The 21,999-nt window shown below is 36.4% G+C and overlaps 1 protein-coding gene across 4 annotated transcripts in view; it reads left to right on the top strand.

Moving 5' to 3' along the window:
- Nucleotides 1–21,999, top strand: part of LOC118577334 (zinc finger MYM-type protein 4) — a 127,414-nt gene that overhangs the window by 65,086 nt on the left and 40,329 nt on the right. For all 4 annotated transcript variants that reach the window (XM_036177489.1, XM_036177491.1, XM_036177490.1 and 1 more), the window contains 13 exons: nt 3,908–4,082; nt 4,187–4,399; nt 7,925–8,075; nt 8,517–8,632; nt 9,000–9,275; nt 9,877–10,027; nt 10,729–10,901; nt 12,563–12,713; nt 13,848–13,988; nt 14,261–14,298; nt 15,229–15,373; nt 18,916–19,034; nt 20,982–21,153. In XM_036177489.1, coding sequence (XP_036033382.1) covers nt 3,908–4,082; nt 4,187–4,399; nt 7,925–8,075; nt 8,517–8,632; nt 9,000–9,275; nt 9,877–10,027; nt 10,729–10,901; nt 12,563–12,713; nt 13,848–13,988; nt 14,261–14,298; nt 15,229–15,373; nt 18,916–19,034; nt 20,982–21,153 — 2,021 coding nt within the window. The remainder of the gene's footprint in view (nt 1–3,907; nt 4,083–4,186; nt 4,400–7,924; nt 8,076–8,516; nt 8,633–8,999; nt 9,276–9,876; nt 10,028–10,728; nt 10,902–12,562; nt 12,714–13,847; nt 13,989–14,260; nt 14,299–15,228; nt 15,374–18,915; nt 19,035–20,981; nt 21,154–21,999) is intronic.

Raw genomic sequence — 21,999 nt, 5'->3', positions numbered from 1 at the left:
TCTGTTTGCTGTTTTTTTATTAGGAAATAATTTGATTGTTTTATGTAATAACGTATGCATCCTTTATCATTTTTGGGACCACCATTTTTAAGATGTCAGGGATTCTTTCATGAGAACCATAGATCTTCTTTAAATATTTATCACTTATTTTTAAAAATACCATGTAAAAATCACTTAAGTATACAGAAATATCTCTCCTTTCCATGTATATATTTTTACCATGTATGCAGATAGGGAGGTCATTTTTTGCACATGCGTACAGGCATACATATATATATACACATGTATATGAAGAGCAGAGTGTCATCCTCAGGAATGCTATATGCTTTTTTTAAGTCAGAATGTCATGGGGTTGGAGAGATGGCTCAGCGGTTAAGAGCACTTGCTACTTTTTCAGGAGTCACGGTTTAATTCACAGAACCTACATGGCAGCTTAGAACTAACTGTCTGTAACTCTAGTTCTAGGGCTTCTGATACCTTCACAGCAATACACATAAAATGAGTTAAATAAATTTAAAGACAAAAAAAAGACAGAATGCCATTGACTTGTTGACCTGGAGTTCACCAGTTTCTCTAGGCTGACTGGCATTTGCCCTAGGGATCCTCCTGTCTCCCAGGCATGCTCCTGTCTGGACTATTTTAACATTGGGATTACAAATGTTCATCACCACACTTGGATTTTTTTTCTTTCTTTCTTCTTTTTTTTAAATTTATGTATTTATTATGTATACAGAAGAGGGTGCCAGATCTCATTACAGATGGTTGTGAGCCACCATATGGTTGCTGGGAATTGAACTCAGGATCTCTGGAAGAATAGTCGGTGCTCTTAACCTCTGAGCCATCTCTCCAGCCCCACACTTGAATTTTTATTTGAATTCTGGGCATTAAACTTAGGTCCTCGTTCTTTCAGGGCAAGCCTTTTACTGACTGAACAGTCTTCCCAACCACACTGTTTGGATATATATTTATTTACATTCTTTCTAATTCCATCTGCATTCATCATATTTCTCTGTCCGTTGGTGGTTATCACTGATTTATCTGAAGACAGATTCCCCCTGCCCCCACACACATTTCAGAAATAACTGTTTTAGGGGCTAAAATGTTGACTCACCAGTTGAGAGTCCTTGATGCTCTTTCAGAGGACCCTGCGTTAGTTCCCAGGACCCACATGATGAATTGTAACCATTTCTAACTCCAGTTCCTGTGGATCCAGTGCAGCCTTCTGGGCCTCCTCAGGCACCAAGCACACACATGGTGCACATACGTACACAGAGGCAAATGTTCTTACATATGAAAATAAATCTTTTAAAGAATACATAGTAGTTGAACTATGATGTTTGTGTTTTTGCCTTATACATCAAGATTTTCAGTTTTTATCTGTTATTCTGTTTTACATCCTCGTTCATTTATTCTTTTATCTGTTTTTATTCTTTACTCTTCCATTTCTATTTTTCTGTTACTTTGCAGCACTATTTATTTATCTGCTTGTCTTCTCAGGCTTTCATAGTTTTAATGTCTTATTTTTTCCTTTATCCTCGTTTTTCATTATACTTCCTCCCCCGTGTTTGATTTATCCTTTTCCATGGACAGAAAACCTTTTATTTCCTGTTTGTTCTTTTTTGCTCTTTCCCTCTGTTAATGTACATAGTCATTAGAACACTACTGCCCCCTTTTTTTGAGCCTTAGTTGTCGGAATTTTGTTGTAGATGTATTAGTTGGTACTGGACACCACTCAGTCTCTTTTTGTTCTCAACATTTTGATCAGTTTTGGTTTTCTTTAATGGTATTTGTCCATTGCGAAGAGAAGTTTCTTTGACAAGGAGTGAAACTATGCTTAACTGTGGGTCCAAGGATAAATATTTAGAATGTAGCTAGGGATTATGCTGGTTTAGTAAAGTGGTAAGTATACGTTCTCACTTGAGATCCATGACTTCACTAGCCCTGGTAGTTGGCTCGGTTTCTACTACCAGACATGGTTTTGTTCTTGGTCAGCTGCTTGTCACCACCAAATGTGTGTTTGCCAGTATTGTATCCCTAGGGTTATCATGCTGAATTTTTTTTTTTATTATCAGTTAATGTTTAGTTTTCTTTAAATAAGAGGAACCTAAAATTTGTAAAATTTATTTCAAATCCTATATAAATTAAGTAATTTGGAGTATAATTTGTTAATTCTGTTAGATCACATTTTTGTTATGATACTTATAGATAGAATTGTTTCTGAATTTTCTGTTGCTTTCTGAGTATATTCCAGCAGAAGTGTGATTATTTCTCCTTATTCTGCCATAAGATACAATTTAATTGGTCTGTAAATTCATTGAGATCTATGAAAAATGTTTTTTCCATACTTTCATATATGTTGGAGTGGTAGGAAACCTAATTTTTAGGGATTCATTCTTCGTTGTCTTCATTACTAATGCTTACACATTAAATTGTTTTAGATGTGGTCATGTAGATTTTATGTTACCATGCCTAGCAATGTATCACATATGGCTGAGTAAATGGCTTATTTGTAAAATGAGTTGCCCTCCAAGGACCTGAGTTCATATCTGCAGCACTGGGAAGGCAGAGACTAGTAGATCCCTTTAGCTCAGTGGGCAGCCAGCCTAGCTAAATAGTTCCAGGTTCAGTGAGACACTCTGTCTTGGAGGTTGCCAAGATGGCTCAGTGAGTTAAAGTACGGGCTTCAAAGACTTAGAAGTTGTCCTCTTACTTCAACCTTGTACTGTGCACACATGAGTTTACATGCACATACAGTAAATAAACATAAAATAGAAAATAAAGGCAGAAATGACAATACTCATAGAGACATGCGCCCAAAGTCCCAAACACAGAGCTTTGAAAGAATTTCATATGTAATTTTATTGACTACTTTGAATATACAGATGATTTTAAAGGAGAAAATCAAAATCTTCCATCTTATCTACACTGATTTCTATTCATCAATGCCTCCCTCTTCTATCCTTTCAGTCTGGGTCTCAGAGCCAAGGCTGGTCTGGAATTCAACTTACTATGTGACTATGTGGCCTTGTCAAACCTTGAATGTGCAATCTTCCTGCCTCAGCCTCCTGAATCAGCATTTAGGAATTAACTGGGAAGAACCATTCTGCATGACTCCATTCCATGTATTTTTTTTTAATTTTAAAAACGTTGTTATGATACTTGTTTGTTGTAAGTTATATATTAGTTACCTATTTTAGAGAGCACTCAAAGATCTCTAAATTTATTGAGGAAAACTCAAACTTTACAGTTTAAATTCCAGGGCTGAAAAATTGGCTCAGTGAGTGCTGTGTGGATTGTGGAAAAGCCATTTGGGCAGCAAGGTTCTGTAATCTAAGTTCTACAGGAAGGAGTGGGATGGTCAGTTGGTGGAGACAGGCTGATCTGTAGAGCTTGCTGGCTAGTCAGTAAATTCCAAGTTGAGAGGAAATAGAAATGGACTGAAGAAGACAGCAAACATTGACATAAGGGTCTGCTCTCCCGTGGGCATGTGTACTTGCCTGCACGCAGACCTACGTACTGCTCGTATAAACCACAGATTTTCAAATATATATACACAAGTTTAAATTGCAATGCTCCTGGGGACTGGAGAGATAACTCAGTGATTATGAGCATTGACTATTCTTTCAGATGACCCAGCCTCGATTTCTAGCACCCACATGGTGGCATACAGCCATCTGTAATTCCAGTTCCAGGGATTCAACTCCCTCTTCTGGTTCCTGAATACACCAGAAACCCAAATGGTGCACAGGCATGTATGTAGGCAAAACACTCATACACATAAAATAAAATTTGTTTAATAAGACAAAAGTTGCAGTGTCCTTTTTCTTTACTATAAACCTGGTTTTATTTGGTTGCTTTAACACACAAGGGGCTAAATGTAATATCCTTATCTTTGTTCTCATTTTAGAGACATTTTAAACCCAAAGGATGTGATCAGTGCGCAGTTTGAAAATAGCACCACCAGTAAGGATTTTTGCAGTCAGTCATGCTTATCAACATATGAACTGAAAAAAAAACCCATTGTTACCATAAATACAAATAGCATTTCAACCAAATGCAGCATGTGTCAGAAGAATGCTGTTGTAAGTTACCTTTTTACTTTTCTTGGACAAATAGTTTATTGCTTATGTTTAAAGAAGAATGTTTAATTCTGTTTGTTGTTTTGTTATTACTTTGTACTTCTTAGATTCGACATGAAGTTAATTACCAGAATGTGGTCCACAAACTTTGCAGTGACGCCTGCTTCTCTAAATTTCGCTCTGCTAACAACCTCACTATGAACTGTTGTGAGAACTGTGGGGGTTACTGTTACAGTGGTTCTGGACAGTGCCATGTGCTTCAGATTGAGGGACAGTCTAAGAAGTTTTGTAGTTCAATGTGTATCACTTCATACACACAGGTATTTGATCATATTTAATCTTGATGTCTATTTTCATTTCAGGGAATTTGAAACCTTTAGGTAGAAATTATTTTTGAAACAGTTTTTTATGATAATGAAATAAGTTTTTACAAGTAATTGGTATTTGCCAAATGCATATATATTAAATGTTCTGATACAAAGTTCCATAGTCCCGATTTCTGTGCATGCATGAGAAACGGATCTTAGCCAGGTAGTTGCACACCTTTAAACCCAGCACTGGAAAGGCAGAGGCAGGAGGATCTCTGTGAGTTTGAGGCCAGCCAGGTCACAGAGTGAGTTCTAGGACAGGACAGCCAGGCTTTTTATACAGAGAAACCCTGTCTTGAAAAACCAAAAGGAAAAAAAAAAAGGAAATGCAGAATTGTAGCATTCAGGAGGCAGAGGCAGGCAGATACCTGTGAGTTTGAGGCCAACTTGGTCTGCAGGATGAGTTCCAGGGCAGTCCATTTCCCAGAGAAACTCTGTCTGGAAAAATCAAAAACAAAAATACTCAAGGTATGGCTTTGTTTTGTTGATACTGGGTCTCATTATTCATTCATATCTTCCTGAAAGTTGTTATGTGGCCCAGTCAGTATTACTTGTAGCCCTCTTGCCTCAGCCTGCCAAATGCAGGAAACATCTGCATTTATTATGCCTGGCTACCTGTGCTTTCATTTCAGATGTGATTTGTACTGTTGAATAATAATTTTAATTAACCAAAACATAAAGGAGAAATATATCTAAGGATACCTTTTAATTTGTAGCTTTCTTATTTTTGAAATATATATTTATGTATATATAAACAAAAAGATCCAGATTGCACAAGTGCATGCATGCATGCGTATCTGTATATGCACGTGCAACATATATTTTCTTACAAATGGAACCATATAACTATAGTTGTAAACCAGGAAATAAAAATCTTAATTAAATAAAGAGGTTTTTTAAAAAAATATTTTTAATTGTGTTGCTTTTTTCCAGACAGGGTTTCTCAGTGTAGCCCTGGCTGTCCTGGACCTCTGTAGACCAGGCTGACCTCAAACTCAGAAATCCACCTGCTTCTCCCTCCGAAATGCTGAAAGAATTTTCTTCATGAAATAGAACAATGAAGGTTATTTTTTAATTTGTGAACTAGAAATTTGCAGAGAATAAACTGAATGAACTTGATATGATAAGGCTCTTTCATATTGTTTTGTTTGTTTCATATTTTACCAGTAAGTTTTGGTCAAATATTAGTTTCATAATCAGTAATCCCAAAGCAGTGGTACTCAATTTGTGGGTCATGACCCAGTTGGGAGTTGAGCGCCTCATGGGTCGCCTAAGACCATTGGAAAATACAAATATTTAAATTACGACTCATAACAGTGGTAAAATTACTGTTAATAAGTAGCAATGATAATTTTATGGTTGGGGTTCACCACAACACGAGGAACTGTATTAAAGGATCATGGCATTAGGAATGTTGACAATTACTGGTTTAAAGTGATGGTAAATACTTTTTATCTTTTGTATTTTGCAGTGGCTTCCTGTTTTATTACATTTGCTGATCAGCCATTTTTTTCCTTTAACACAGTGAATTTTTATACAGTCCACCAAAATCATTGGATAGTGTAGCTAGGCTTTACTATTGCATTCAATTCTTTTGTTGCTGGGGGAGTGTAATTTTACTTTGTTTTGGAGTCAGGCTCTCACTGTGTAGTGGTGGGTGGCCTGGTACTTGTTGTATAAATTCAGTTTTGCATTATTTTTAAAATTATAAGCAATTTCATTTTAATGTATAATGTATAATTTCACTTTAATGTATAATTCAGCTTTATTATATGATCATGTTTTTCACTCACAAATGAAAATTTAATATTTTCAGAAGGCTGTTTTCCTGATACTGTGTCTGTTTTCCTGATACTGTATCAAGCACTGAAAGTTGAGTCATACTATGTAAAAGGAGAAATAGAATAAAACATCTTACTTTTAGAGTGAGCTTTTAACTTTAATTTTGGAAGTACCTGCTTTTCATCTATTAGAACATGCTGTATTAGGAACAAGAATTTAATATTCATTGTCTCCCGCTCTTTAAAAATTACAAGGGCTAGGCGTGGTGGTACATACCTTTAGTCCCCAGTACTTGGGAGTTAGAGGAAGATGGGTAAGTTTGAGGCCAGTTTGGTTTACATAGTAAGTTTCAGGCCGTTTAGAGCTACATAGTGAGACTGTCTCCTAAGCAATAGCACAAACACCCTTCTCCCAATAAAAACAACAAAACACCAAACTAAAGAATTTTAATGTAGTAGTTAAAACCAATCCAGTATGTCCAAGTACAGTTTTACATGGGGAAAACACCTAGACTACATGGATGCTGGGTTGTTTTTTTTTTTTTTTTTAACCTGTTAATGGCTATAGAAACTAGACGGTGTTCAGGATTATGTAAAGTAAGCAAAAACACTAATACAGAGCCTGGCATATTGTACATGGTTATTGCCACCACTTTCCTTTCTTCTTTAATGTACTCCAACAAACACTGAATCCAGTTCCTGTCTTGTGTGAAGACATGTTTCTGATATATAAATAAATGAGTAGATAAAGATGGTGTGATAGAAGTATTAAGAGGTACTAGGTACCACGAAGAATGCAGGTTAGTAGGAATAGGTGTTTCACAAAGATGAGTTTTGACTTAAGTGTTTTAAATTGTTTGTTTTTGCAGTTCTGACCTGGGAATTAGAAGATATTCCAGAGTAGGTGTATACTGATATTTATTTTAGTATCAAGTTTGCAACTTGCCATAGGAAGGGAAAGATCTTAAAATCTCTTAGTTATAGCTTGAACAGTGTTTTCCTAAGTGTATGATGGGGTAATAGTATGTACCATTATTTTCTGTTGAGTCCTCTGTCAACTTATTGATTACAAGATCTGCTCCCATCTTGCTGCTTACGGTACACATTGTTATTTGATGGAGAGGATTGATACTGAGTTTTCTAGTAAGTTTACCGATTCCCTTAAGTTAAAACTTCATTGCTTTAAATAGTGTCTTTTGTAGGAAGTGCTTTATACTTTTCAGCTAACATAAAAAGGAGAGGCATTGTATTAATGTATAAAACAACTTTTTAAAAACAATTCTTATAATCAATTATCAGAACCATAATTAATTGCTAGGTTATAGCTCACACTCAACCTTATGAAATACAATAGACATATGAAAGTATAATGTATGTTTCCATGATATGTATTGCTCTATGAAATGCTTTTCATTTTTGTATGCATACATATGTAATATTCAAACTCAGAATTTCAGAATAACATATAAGTTCCCCTTGTAAACCTTATTACTGAGGATTGTAATAATGATCGTTTGAAAACTACTTATTTAAAATACTTCATGAGTAAGGGGGAATAATGCACCATGCAGGGTCTGGGAGTGATTTCTAGCACCACACATAAAAAGTAATATTATTTCAACAGAGTTAAGTTTAAACATTTCAAAGAATTATGCTTTATGAATTTAGTAAAAATGTTGTTTTATTCTGTTACTAGAAATCAGCCAAAATAACACCATGTGCGCTTTGCAAATCATTGAGATCCTCAGCAGAAATGATTGAGAATACCAATAGCTTGGGGAAGACAGAACTTTTCTGTTCTGTTAATTGCTTATCTGCTTACAGAGTTAAAATGGTTACTTCTGCAGGTAATACTGCTTTCATAAACTATAAAATGTAATAGTTGGGAAATTAGTTACTATTTTTTGCTGGCCCAAATTTTTGTCTCAATTTAGTTGATTTTTAGGAATAATATATTTCACATTTTTATTGTAAAATATTACCTGTTATCTTATTTACTTGCTTACCTATTTATACATCCCCCTTACTGAATGGATTACAGACACCCTCTTTAATATATCTTCTTTATCCATATCTGATATTCTCAAGATTCATTTATTTTAATTTTAGGGTATAATATAACTATTTAAAAATTTAAACTTTTTAAATGTTCAGTTTTGATAGATGTGGCATGATTGAGGTTAACTTTAGTTCCTATAGCTTAACCTGAAAGTTGAATTTTTGTCTATGATACTTAATTTTTCATAGGTTTATGTGTGACTCATTAGCTTTTACTTTCATTTGCTAAGGTGTACAAGTTCAGTGTAACAGTTGTAAAACCTCAGCAATCCCTCAGTATCATCTAGCCATGTCAGATGGAAGTATTCGCAACTTCTGCAGCTACAGTTGTGTGGTAGCGTTCCAGGTAGGACTTCGGGAATCTTCCTCTTTTACAGTCAGTGAATCACCTACTATAGTAATACAAACATACTGTACCAGGATTGTCTGTTTCTATTATATATTGCTTTTCAGCTTAGATTATTAGTTCAGCCTGTAATGTCCCTTATCTGTCCTCCATAAAATTAAATGATAGTATTGGGAGAATAGTAGTTTTGAAGATTATTGGATTATTTTTCTACATAAGACTTGCCCCATTCAGTTCTAAGGTGTTTAATGCCAAGGAACCTAGCTTGTTGCATTACTAGACCCATGCTTGGCATACATAGGGGTATAATTCCTATTTTTTAAACAAATGGTTAAATAGACCTATTCTTACTGTTTTACTTTTTCAGAATTTGTTTAACAAACCAACTGGAACGAATTCTTCAGTAGTGCCCTTGTCTCAGGGCCAGGTAATCGTGAGCATCCCCACAGGTTCAGCGGTGTCTGCAGGTGGAGGGAATACCCCTGCTGTGTCCCCCACCTCCATCAATAGCTCTGCTTCAGCTGGACTCCAGCGGCTGGCTGCCCAGTCCCAGCAAGTTGGGTTTGCACGAAGTGTGGTGAAGCTTAGGTGTCAACACTGTAATCGTCTTTTTGCCACAAAACCAGAGCTTCTTGACTACAAGGTCAGTATGAGCTTATAGCTGTTGTGGATGTGTGTATACACAGGAGTCTAAGATGGTAGCATGTGATTAAAATCAACTGTGGCACATGGGTGTTGGTGGCGCTTACCTTTAATTCCAAGAGGCAGGAGGATCTCTGTGAGTTCGAGGCCAACCTGGTCTACAGAGGGAGTTCAGGACAGGCACCAAAGTTACACTGAGAAACCCTCCCCCCACCCCCCCACCCCCAATCAACTGTGGCTACTCTCTGAGAGCCTCTCTTTACAAAATACAAAGGGAACAAAACAGCAAAGTCTAGATTCATGATAAGAGTTTGAGTATATATGGTTCTATCTGTAAATGTATTTTTAATTTTATTTTTCAAAATTTCACTGTTTGGATTTTTTTGTTTTCGAGATGGGGGCTTATTATGTAGCTCTGGCTGGCCTGGAACTCTGTATTTAGATAGACTGGCTTTGACCTTACAGAGATCTGTCTGTCTCTGCCTACTGAGTGCTTGGATTACAGACACATGCCACATAACCAACTGCATAGCCTGTAGTTTTGAAGTAAGAAGGATGAAAATTTTCATAACATAAACCAACTGTCTAATATTTCTTTACAGGGTAAAATGTTTCAATTCTGTGGCAAGAATTGTTCTGATGAATATAAGAAAATCAATAATGTAATGGCAATGTGTGAATATTGTAAAATTGAGAAAATTATAAAGGAGACTGTGAGATTCTCAGGTGCTGACAAGTCATTTTGTAGTGAAGGTAAAAAGAGAAAAAGTAATCTTCCTGTTGAGCATGGTGGTCTAAAGTAGTTGTTTAAGGATTACTGTGTCAATTTAGTTTATCCTTTGTAAATATAACGTCTTTTGATTTATTAACAGATCATTTGCTGTTTTTGTGTAGTTCTTAATTTTATATAGATATAAAATGAAGTGAAAGAACCTCAAAGTACAGTGCAGGAGATAGAGACATGGTGGAAATCTCAGATGGTTAGGTCCTGCACTGACTGCAGAATGGAAGTTGTGAATTGTAATGCCATCCTAAGTGTGTGTTTCTGAATATAAATGGTCTGAATAGGGATATCAAAATGAAGTTAAATTATTTCCTTTATTTAGATGATACATATGTTTAAAAATGGCTTGATTGACTCTAAAATGGCAGTATTATTATTCTTGATCTGTGACTTTCAAATTTTCTGACCATGACACAAAATAATTAATTTCACATTACAGCCTACTATAAACTTAGTATATATTTATTTCAAATAAAATAAAAGCTTTATGAAATGGAACTTACTGTACATGACATATATTTTAGTCAACACACACAGCCTAGTTTTGATCCTGTAATGGATTTCTTGATCTGTTAGCTCTCAAGGGTGAAAACATAGTACTGTTTTTCATTTAAAATGTAAGTAATTATTATTCACTCCATTATTAATTTTATGTTTCTTGATTTCTTAGGTTGCAAATTGCTTTATAAACATGACTTGGGGAAACGCTGGGGAAGTCACTGCAAAATGTGCAGTTATTGTTTACAGACATCTCCCAAATTGATCCAGAATAATTTGGGTGGAAAGGTAGAAGACTTCTGTTGTGAAGAATGCATGTCTAAGTATACAGTTTTATTTTACCAGGTAAAAAATTAACATTCACATGCCTGCATTATCAGTTATTAGAAAATGTTGGGGATTTAAATCTTACTCCTTTTGTTTCTGACTTTCTGTAATAGATACAGCTGACTCATGGCATTAAAATATTTTTAATAAATTTTATTCATTTATCATTTAAATAAATGAGTCTATCTTCTGAAATGTGAAGAACAGAAGCCTTTTTAAAATTGACTTTTTAGAAAAATCTTTGTATTAATTAATTAATTAATATTACTATTATTTATTTATTTATTTATTTATTTTTTTCGAGGCAGGGTTTGCTCTGTAGACCAGGCTGGCCTCGAACTCACAGAGATCCACCTGCCTCTGCCTTCCAAGTGCTGGGATTACAGGCGTGCGCCACCATCGCCCGGCCTATTAATTTATTTTTATTACATTTATTTATTTTGTGTGTATCTACGTGCATGCATGCATGTTGGTGTAGGTGCATTCATACCATGCACATGAGTGGAAGGAGGTCAGATGAGAACTTGTGGGAGTTGATTCTCTTTCCATCATTTGTTCAAGCTATCACGTGTAGCAGTGTGCCTACTGAGCCAACTTGTAGGACTAAAACTTTGTTTTTCAATTCTGCTTATTGGGTGTTCTCTAATAATATGAGTTGGTTTTAAAAAGTGATTTTTAAAAAAATGATGTCATTGGTAATGTAATGCCTCAATGGATAAAGTAATTGTTGTATGAGTGTGAGGACTGGTGTTTGGATCCCCAGCATTCACCTAAAAGCCCACATCAAATTCCAGTGTTTGGATGCAGAGTCCCCCAGAGGAAGCCGGATAACTATAGTATTGCAGTTGATGAGTTCTGCATTCAATTGAAAGACGCTGCTTTAATGAATAAGATGGGGAGTGACTGAAGAAAGATACCCCTGCCTGTGTCAGTGTTAATCCTTCACATGTTTTCCTCTGTACCTGTTAAAATGTCCAAGCACATGAACTGGGGACACACACACACACACACACACACACACATTTTTTAAAATCATTATTGTAGAAATATTTACCATTTTAAGATAGTAAGCTTTGAGTTTATGATTTAAGTTCTGTAAATAAAAACGTTATCTTCACAAATTAAAAATACACATATAAGCCGGGTAGTGGTGGCGCACGCATGTAATCCCAGCACTCGGGAGGCAGAGGCAGGTGGATCTCTGTGAGTTCAAGGCTAGCCTGGTCTACAGAGCTAGTCCATGACAGGCACCAAAGCTACAGAGAAACCCTGTCTCAAAAACAAAACAAAAACAACAACAACAAAAATACAAAATACAAAAAAAACCCCTAAAAAAAAAATCTACAAATTATGTTCTAAAGTTAATTTTTTTACTGTTTCCTGGTTTTATTCTGTCAAACCATATAAATATTTTGTTTGTTTCTTTTTTTTCCCCCTTATTGTATGTGTATGTGTGTTTTGCCTGCATGTATGTCTGTGCACCATGTGTGTGCTTGGTGCCTGTAGAGTCCTGAAGAGGGCTTCAGTTCCCCTGGAACTGGAGACCATTATGACCTACCATGCCAGGGCTGGGAATTGAACCTGGGTCCTCTGGAAGAGTAGCTAAGTGCTCCTAACAGCTGAGCCATCTCTTCAGCCTCTGATAATTTTTCTTCTTTGCTCTCTTTAATTTGTTCCAGATGGCCAAATGTGATGGTTGCAAGAGACAGGGTAAACTCAGTGAGTCATTGAAATGGCGAGGCGAAATTAAACATTTTTGTAACCTGCTTTGTATCTTGATGTTCTGCCATCAGCAAACCGTATGTGACTCACCTTTACAAAACAATTCAGGTAAAATGTAATGAGAAATAAATGAAATTTTATTAGTGCAAGGAGCTAACTACTTTTCTTGTACAGATTAGAATATGTAAATTGTCAGCAGTTTTATGAAATACAAATCTTACTTTGTTCAAAAACCATTAACCAGCTGGTCATGATGGCCTGTAATCCTAGCCCTTGGGAACCAAAGGCAGGCAGGTATCTGTGAATTTGAGGCCAACCTGTTCTACATAGCAAATTCCAGGACAGCCTGGGTTACATAGAGAGGCCCTGTCTCAAAACAGCAAGTGAACTGACATGAACAACAACAACAAAACTGAACAAATACTTTCAACATTTAAATTAAGCCATTTTATTGAGTGCCTGAAAGCCAAGGAAAAGAATTTTTGTTGTAGTTTTCTCTGAGAATACGGATTGAACCATACTCAAGTTTTCTGGGGAAGAATGACATGTACTGTTTTTTAATTCTGTATATTCCTTGGCTTTCATAATGATACATTTTGGATTGTTGTAGCAAAAGAAATGACTAAATCACATGGCTCTTTAAATATGCCATATATAGTCAGGCTTGGTAGTACATATTTCTAGTCTTACTTATGTCAAGAAAGAATTCTAGGATAGCATAAGCCACATAGCAAGCCTAGGTTACATAGTGAGAAAGTCCTTTATATAAAGGTAAAATTTAAGAAACACCTTTTTTTTTTTTTTAAATTTTTTTGCCCAAGCTGAGGACCGAACCCAGGGCCTTGCGCTTGTTAGGCAAGCGCTCTACCACTGAGCTAAATCCCCAACCCCTACACCTTTCTCTTAAATTCTCATTAAGTCTGTTTTATATTGGTCATTGTTTGGGATTATGCCTTTGGGAATTTTTGTTGGTTTTATGTGAAACAAAGGTAAAATACATGAGAGACTTTCAAGTTTCACTAATCAAAAACAATCAAACAAACCCAGTAATTAAATGGGAAAGAAAAGCTAATACCCATGACCTTAGCAAAAAGGCCAGGAAGTGGTGAAACAAAAGCCGAGTTATTCCTAAAGTTCCTCTGCTTCATAGCAACTTACTCCCAGAAGCATTATTCTCCTCTGATGTGATTTCTATAAAACATAAATTATATGAGCTGTCTTCTTTATTTCTCTTTTAACCAGCAAGTCATTCTATGGTTCAAGTTGCATCTGCCGGGCCCCCATCACTCAGAAAAGATTCAACTCCAGTTATTGCTAATGTGGTATCTTTGGCAAGTGCTCCTGCTGCTCAGCCCACAGCAAATGCCAACAGCGTCTTACAAGGTATAGCTTATTTGAACTGGCTTATTTAACCATTGGAGTTAAATACTATATATACTTCTTGGCAGCTTGCTGTACCACTAGGTTGCACAGTTGTGTTTTCTGGAGTTGTACATCTTTTCTTTTTGTTTCATACAAGCTACTGCTTGCTATTACTGAATTGAGTGGAAAGTTACACGTGATTATGGCTAGTGTTTATGGATTGATAATTGGCTTTAATAGTGATGTTTAAATAATTTTAATGACCCCAAATTTATATTTTAATCTTTATTAAGGTGCAGTTCCAACAGTAACAGCGAAAATCATTGGGGATGTAAGTTATTTTATTGATGTTATTGTAATTTTTATGTATGTGCATTGCATATGTGTGAGCTAATTACTTTATTGATGAAAAGAATTGTTGATGAATAGAATTTCTTTACTCAGTTTTTTATATACCTTTATTTCTTTTAATGCCTTGTAGGTACCTTAGGTGCCTTTATGTAATTAATTACTAAAAGTTTAAAAATTATGCATAATTAAATAAATGTACAGAGGTTGGACATTTATTCCTCTAAATTCTTCTTAATGATTATTAACATCCTACTAAGATCTCCTCACTCTCATTCCATGCTGATCGTAACTATATATAATTTACTTTTTTTGACTCTATGTTGTCTATATTGTCCTTTAAAAGAATAAATAAAGAAGAAAATAATGAACAAAACTCATGACTGGAACAGTGGTACTTCTTGAATATGTTTCTAGCCTCTGGGCTAATTTTTATGTTTGAGTTACTTTTTAATTGTTTTTGGTGACAAAAATCTATACACCTGAACCACAGTTACAACCTTTCCTTCACGTTTTGATTGATCCCAAGTGATTCCTTTCATCTTGGTTCCATCCTCTAAGACTATGCCTCTAACTCAGTCAGGAAATAACAGTTCCCATTTCAGACTCCCCATTGTACCGATTACCAGTGTTTTACAGTAAGCTTATCATAGTTTTTCTTGTTGAGAAAATATAGTAATAGTAAGTACATTGACTCAGTTGATGGTTATTAAAATAGTCCTCGGTTACTATTAATATTTCAGGCATAAAATATATCTGCTTTATTTAGTAGCATAATTACAGGTTGATTCTTCTATGTAATTCTAGTAATAGGGCTTTTATAGCTAAAATTTTAATTTTATAAAACATTTGAAATCATTTGGTTTCTGATTTTTTTTTTTCTTTTTCTTTTTTTTTTTTTTTTTTAAACTAGGCAAGTACTCAAACAGATGCCCTGAAACTTCCACCTTCTCAACCTCCAAGGCTTTTGAAAAACAAAGCTTTATTGTGCAAACCCATCACACAGACAAAAGCCACTTCATGTAAACCACATACTCAGAACAAAGAATGCCAGACAGGTATGTTCATTGGATTTAGTATTTTATTTAAGGGAAGGGAGCATCCACTTACCCTGAGTGCACACTGTTTCCTAGATAAATTGCTTCTGTTTGTTTGTTTGATTATTTATTTTCAAGACAGGGTTTCTTTGTGGCTTCTGTTTATTGCTGAGTGTAGTTTGCACAATCTTCTGGTGAAAAAGGTAGTTCTCTATTTGAGGCTTAATAAATTAGCTCAAAAAAAAGCTAATTCAGCTGGGTGGTCTTTAATCCCAGCACTCAGAGGCAGTGCCAGATGGATCTCTGTGAGTTTGAGGTCAGCCTGGTCTACAGAGCGAGATCCAGGACAGACATCAAAACTACACAGAGAAACCCTGTCTCAACCCCCACCCCCCAAAGAAAAGCTACTTCATAATACTATTCTATGAATGCATTTAATTTCCTTATTAATAACAGTGTTGTTCAGTATAAGCTTTAGAATAATGTAGATGGGATTTGAATTCAGATTCTTTAGTTTTTTAATGTGCTCCTAAGTTTATACAACTCAATACTACTTTATTTTCTCATTTGTGCATGTGTTCACTTAGTGGCTTTTAAAAAGTCAGTTACAACAGGCGGTGATGGTGCATGTGTTTAATCCCAGCATTTGCGTTGCAGAGGCAGCGGATCTCTGAGTTCGTGGCCAGCCTGGGCTACAGAGTATGTTCCACGACAGCCTAGGCTACATAGAAAATGCCTGTCTCAACAAACAAACAAACAAACAAAAATTCATTGCACTAGTGTCGTGGTGCATGCCTTTCAGTCTTAGCTCTCATGGGAAAGAGGCAGACAAAGCTCTGAGTTTGAGGCTATCCTGTTATCCACATCATGAGTTTTTGGTCAGCCAGGGCTACCTATAGAGAAACCTTGTCTTAAAACAAAAGGTTGGTTGCCTTGGGAGAGGTTCAAAACTTTCTTAGGAACTGTCTCTACCTCTGTACAAAATATTAGCACTGCTTCTCTGGATTCTGGTCAGGGTCGAGTGATGTTCTTACTCAGTCTGTCCTGTCATAGACATTCTGCTCTGTAAGTAATCTAGAGTGAATGACTAGAAGTCAAGTGTTCTTGCCCTGTCAGCTTTTAAGTAGAACCTTCATCTTGTGAATGAAAGCTGATTTGAGAATAGCCCTATCCTCTTGGCTACACACACTAGGAATTTGGCCTGAAGTGAGAAACGTTAGAGATCTATCCCTCCTAGTGAGTTTTTGTTTGTTTTTAGTTTCTTTTTTTGTGTGTATGAGTGCCCTACCTACATGTATGTATGTGCACTCTGTGCATGTACATGTAGCCCATGGAAGTCAGCAAGGAGATTGGATCTCCTCTGAAAGGAGTTATAGACAATTGTGAGCTGTCATATGGATATTGTGATTTGATCCTTGATCATCTCCAGTGCAACTAGTGCTTTTAACTGCTGAGCCAACGCTCAAGCCCTCCTAGTGAGTTTTAAAAGCTTCAATTGGAGACTGAGTGGACAGAGAAGTCCATTCTTCTTTGACACAGCAGTCCAGAGTCTAGCAGTGTTTCAAGTTGTGCTGAGAGCTGAGCTTAAATATTGGAGCAGGTGGCGGCTGGACTGTCCCTCTTAGAAATATTGAGTTCTGGGGCTGGAGAGATGGCTCAGAGGTTAAGAGCACTGAATGCTCTTCCAGAGGTCCTGAGTTTAATTCCCGGCACCCACATAGTAGCTCACAACCATCTGCAGTGAAATCTGGCACCCTCTTCTGTATACATACTAAATAAGTCTTTAAAAAAAAAAAAAGAAAAGAAAAGAAATACTGACTTCTATTTGTTCTGCACATTCAAGACAATTGCCCAAGAATTACTCCTTCATAGCCTTCATCTTCCTTACGTGTTTGCTTGTGTCTTGCTGGCTTCTGTTGCTGCCAACCACAGGTCCCAGAGTTTTTAAACTACAAAGGAATCCTAGATGAAAAGTTGTCATCACATAGCACTCTGTGTGATCATGCATGTGCCATGGTGAGCATGTAGAGCATGTCAGAGGACAACTTAATTGGTTCTCTCCTGGGGGTTGTCATCATATTTTTGAGGAGCCTTCTCACTATTTTCCATAATGGCTATACTATTTTATAGTGCCCACCAAGAGTGTTAAGGAGTCCTTCTTTCTCTGTGCTCACCAGGATTTGTTTTCTTCTTTGACAGTAATCATTCTCATTAGGCTGAGATGGTATTTCTTTTTAATATTTAAAATTTTATTTTTATTTATGTATTTTTATGCCTTCTTTGTATGTGCCCAGATACATGCTAGTGCCCACCGAAGCCAGAATGGGGGCATCGGGTTCTCTGGAAATCAAGTTACAGGTAGTTGTGAGCCATCTTATGCCAGTGCTGGACACGGGACCCAGGTCCTTTGTAATTGCAGCAAGTGTACTTATCTGTTCAGCTGTCTGTCCAGCCCTGTTATTAAAATTTTGATAGGCATTTCTCTGGTGACCCTTAGTGATTCTGAGTATTTTTTCATTTTTATTGGCATAGTTACTTTTTGGTTCCTATAATGAAATATTCAGGGCAGCTAACTTAATCAGAAAAGGCTTTAGCACGTAATTTTGGAGGTCACACAGGCTTGGGGATGCCACTCCTGACCTCTGTTACCACATGTGAACATCTGTAGGAACGAGCCTTTTACCAAGACCAGAGAAACTACTACCCTATACTGCCTACTAAAGGATTGGTTCTCTCACCTTATTGACCTAAGGTCCTCCTAAAGGTTCTACTACCCACCAACAATATCACCTGGACAAAGTCATTAATTAGAGTGTACTCTTGCAGGTTATTACCATATTCAGATCTTTGTGTTGTCCTTTTATATGTATTCTTTGGAGAGATGTCTGTTTAGATCAATTGTAAGTCAGGTTATTTGTTCTTTTTCTCTTAATGGTTGAATTTCTTCTATATTCTAGATATTAATCTCTTGTCAGATGTGTAGTTTGCAAATATTTTGTGCATTCTGTTACTTGTCTCTTAGCTCCTGAATTATTTCTGTACATAACATTTTGAGTTTGGCATAGGTTCTTTGGCCAATTATATATTGCTGCCTCTTTCCATGGTTCAGAACAGTATCCTGAATCATTTCTCCTATATCTACTTTAATTATTTTGTTTGCCTTGCCTGAACATTTGTTATTCATTTTGGAATGCTATTTTTGGTGATTATTCATTCTTCTTCATGCAAATATTCAGTGTTCTTAGCATAATTTGTTGAATACCTGCCCTTTCTCAAATGTAAATTCTCCTTTTTTTTTTGTTTTTTGTTTGTTTGTTTGGTTTTTGGTTTTTGGTTTTTTGAGACAGTTACTCTGTGAAGCTTTGGCTGTCCTGGAAATCCCTCTGTAGAGCAGGCTGGCCTAGAACTTAGAGATACACCTACATCTACCTCCCAAGTGCTAGAATTCAAAGTATATGTTCCCTGGCACAAACTCTCCTTTTTAAGATAGAATTTCATTACACTGTTTCTAACTCTTTATCTGTGTGTGTGTATGTGTGTTTTACTTTTGTTTTTTTCATTAGAAGACACTCGAAGTGAGCCTCAGGTTATGGTGGTACCAGTCCCTGTGCCTGTGTTTGTTCCCATACCCCTTCATCTTTATACCCAGTATACTCCTGTCCCCTTTGGAATTCCAGTTCCCGTGAGTAATCATTGAAAGATTAAATCTAATTTATCTTGCATTTTCTTCATTTATAATTTCCTCAGCTGGATCATGAAATGTTTAACTTGTTTTTATTATAAATCTAATTTTGCTTGTCTGCTGTTATCTTGCTATTGTTATTTATTATGGAGAATGTAGAAGACTTCTTGTACTCATACCTTGTCTTCTGAAAGAACATTATGATGTAGCATGGTGGCTCACACCTGTAATCCCAGTACTTGTTAGGCTGAGGGAGGAGGAGAGGACTAAGGCCACTTGAACATGAGCCTGGGCTATATAGTACGTTCCAGGCCAGTCTTGGCTACAGTGAGTCCTTCCTCAAAAATAACAAAAACAAGGACTGGAGAGATTCAGAGGACCTGGGTTTGATTCCTAGCATCTACGTAGTGGCTCAGACATTTGTAACACCAGTTCTAGGGGATCTGCTGCTGCCTTCCTCTGATCTCTGTGGGTACCAGACATGCATGTAAAATGCATACATACATGCAGGGAAAACATTTATACACATAAAGTAGCTCTGAAAAGCAACAAAAGGAAAAAAAAAAAAAGGAAAAGTAGTGAGGTCACTCAAGTAGAAAAGAAAAATCAGAAAATTACGTTATGTTAGTGTCCTAAATTCTGAGCCAGCAAGGTGGTTGAACTGGTAATGGTGCTTGCATCCAATTAAGAAGCCCGGTAATCTGAATTCATTCCCTGGAATCTATATAAAGGTGGAAGGATCAAACTGACTCTGTACATTGTCCTATGACCATGGCATATATATCAAAAGAACATACTAAAACATAATAATGATTATAAATAAAATAAAAAATAAGAGTCCTTAACTATAGCAGAGTTAAAAGAAGATACCTATCATTATTTCTCACTTTTGATTAAATACATTTCTCATTTGATAGCTTTGAAAATGTTAAGAAATATCAGCTGGGCGGTGGTGGTGCACGCCTGTAATCCCAGCACTCGGGAGGCAGAAGTAGGTAGATCTCTGAGTTCGAGGCCAGCCTGGTCCACAGAGCTAGTCCAGGACAGGCTCCAAAGCTACAGAGAAACCCTGACTTGAAAAACCAAAAAAAAAAAAAAAAAAAAAAAAAAATCAACAAAACTTATTTTTATGTTGTAGGATTATTCTGTTGAAGGATTCACAAGCACTTTGTTGAGTATCCAGAAAAGTACTTACTAGGTTTTTTTTGTTTTGTTTTGTTTTTTGTTTTTAGATTTTAGTTTTTAGACAGAGTATCACTGTGTATCCCTGACTGGTTGTAGATGTGCTATGTAGTCCAGACTGGCCTCAAACTCACAGAGGTCCTCCTGCCTCTGTCTTCCATGTGCTGGGTTTTAAGGCATGTGACACCATACCCAGCTTGCTTACTAGATTTTATTTTATTTTTATTTTATTTTTGAGCTGTGGATTGAACTCAGGGCCTTGCACTTGCTAGGCAAGCACTCTACCACTGAGCTAAATCCCCATCCCACTAGATTTTATTTTAATCATTCTATTCTTATAAAAATGGACTACCAAGACTCATAATTCTCAGCAATGAAAAGTTTTTTTTTTTCCATTATTTTAATACTTAGAGATTCTGACAACAAACCTGTTGTGAAAGAACCCCTCAGAGGCTCGGGAGATTGCTCAGTCAGTAAAGTGCCCGCTGTGTAAGCACCAGGCCAGAGTTCAGTGTCCAGCATTGATGTAAAAGCCAAGCATAGTTGTACGTACACACACAGTCCCAGTGCTTGAAAATTGGAGCTGGAAGATTTCTGGAGCCAGTCTGCCATCTCTGTGTTGTGTGGCAGACCCTGCCTCATAAAAATAAGGTAGTGAACAATTGAAGAAGGTACTTTTTGTGGACCTCTGGCCACTAACACACCCCCAGATACACACACAGACACATTGGAGACAGAAGAAACCTTCAGTCCTTGTTCTTCCAGATGCCTGTGCCCATGCTGATTCCATCTTCTGTGGATAATGAGGATAAAGCCACTGAGAGTATTGAAGACCTTAAAGAAAAGCTTCCCCCACATCCGTTTGAAGCGGATCTCCTTGAGATGGCAGAAATGATTGCAGAAGATGAAGAGAAGGAGAAGAGTCTATCTCAGGGAGGTAAGATTATTTTTTAAAGCTCATCTACAATTCTAAAATTTACTTTTATCAGTAATTTTAAATTTCATATTATTTTTGTATTTTATTCTTATATCCAAACCTATGTTCCACGTTAGTAATTCCTAATCTATAATCAGCAGCATGATGCTGTTACTAAACAGACGCATAGGATAGAGAGCCTGTTGACTTAGTTACCTATAGAGAAGTCTGATTCTGTTAGTTTGGAATAAGGATGATGATAATAGATGACATTCATTTTTGTATGCTTCTCACAGTCTAGTGTATCATGTGTTTTCCTGCTTTAGCCTTCAGAACCAGCCTTGTGAAGGGAATATTGTTACTTGAAATTTCTCAAATTGAAATAGAATGTTAGTTTTGTATTCTCTATATATACAGATGAGACATGGTAGAACCTGAATATGGCCCATGACTCACAATTAAAAGGAACTTACTGATCTGTAGTCCAGGAAGCTTTCTAACCTTGATTGTACCATCTTACTTTATGGTTACAGAAGATGTAGAGAATATACAATAGTTGAAATGTGAAGAACAAAAGCGTTTTCATATATTATGAATGAACTGGGAAATATTTGTGTTTTTTGAACTCAATATCAGTTTTTTTTTTTCTTTTATTCACTGGTAGATTTTAACAACTGTTAGGTTTTGAGGTTTTTGTGTGTCTTTTGAAGCATGGTCTCATGTAGTCCAAACTGGTCTCACATTACTAAAAGTGTAAACATTACTGAGAGCATGGGTGATTTAACTTCCTTTATTACAAATGTTTCATTATATGATGAATCAAGCCTTACATATAGAAGTCTGTTTACCTAGAGTTTCTATTGTGAG

The sequence above is a fragment of the Onychomys torridus genome, chromosome 2, assembly GCF_903995425.1.
Source record: "Onychomys torridus chromosome 2, mOncTor1.1, whole genome shotgun sequence".
NCBI lineage: Eukaryota > Metazoa > Chordata > Mammalia > Rodentia > Cricetidae > Onychomys > Onychomys torridus.
The sequence above is the reverse complement of the archived record's forward strand: the minus strand, read 5'-3'. Positions and strand labels throughout refer to the sequence as shown.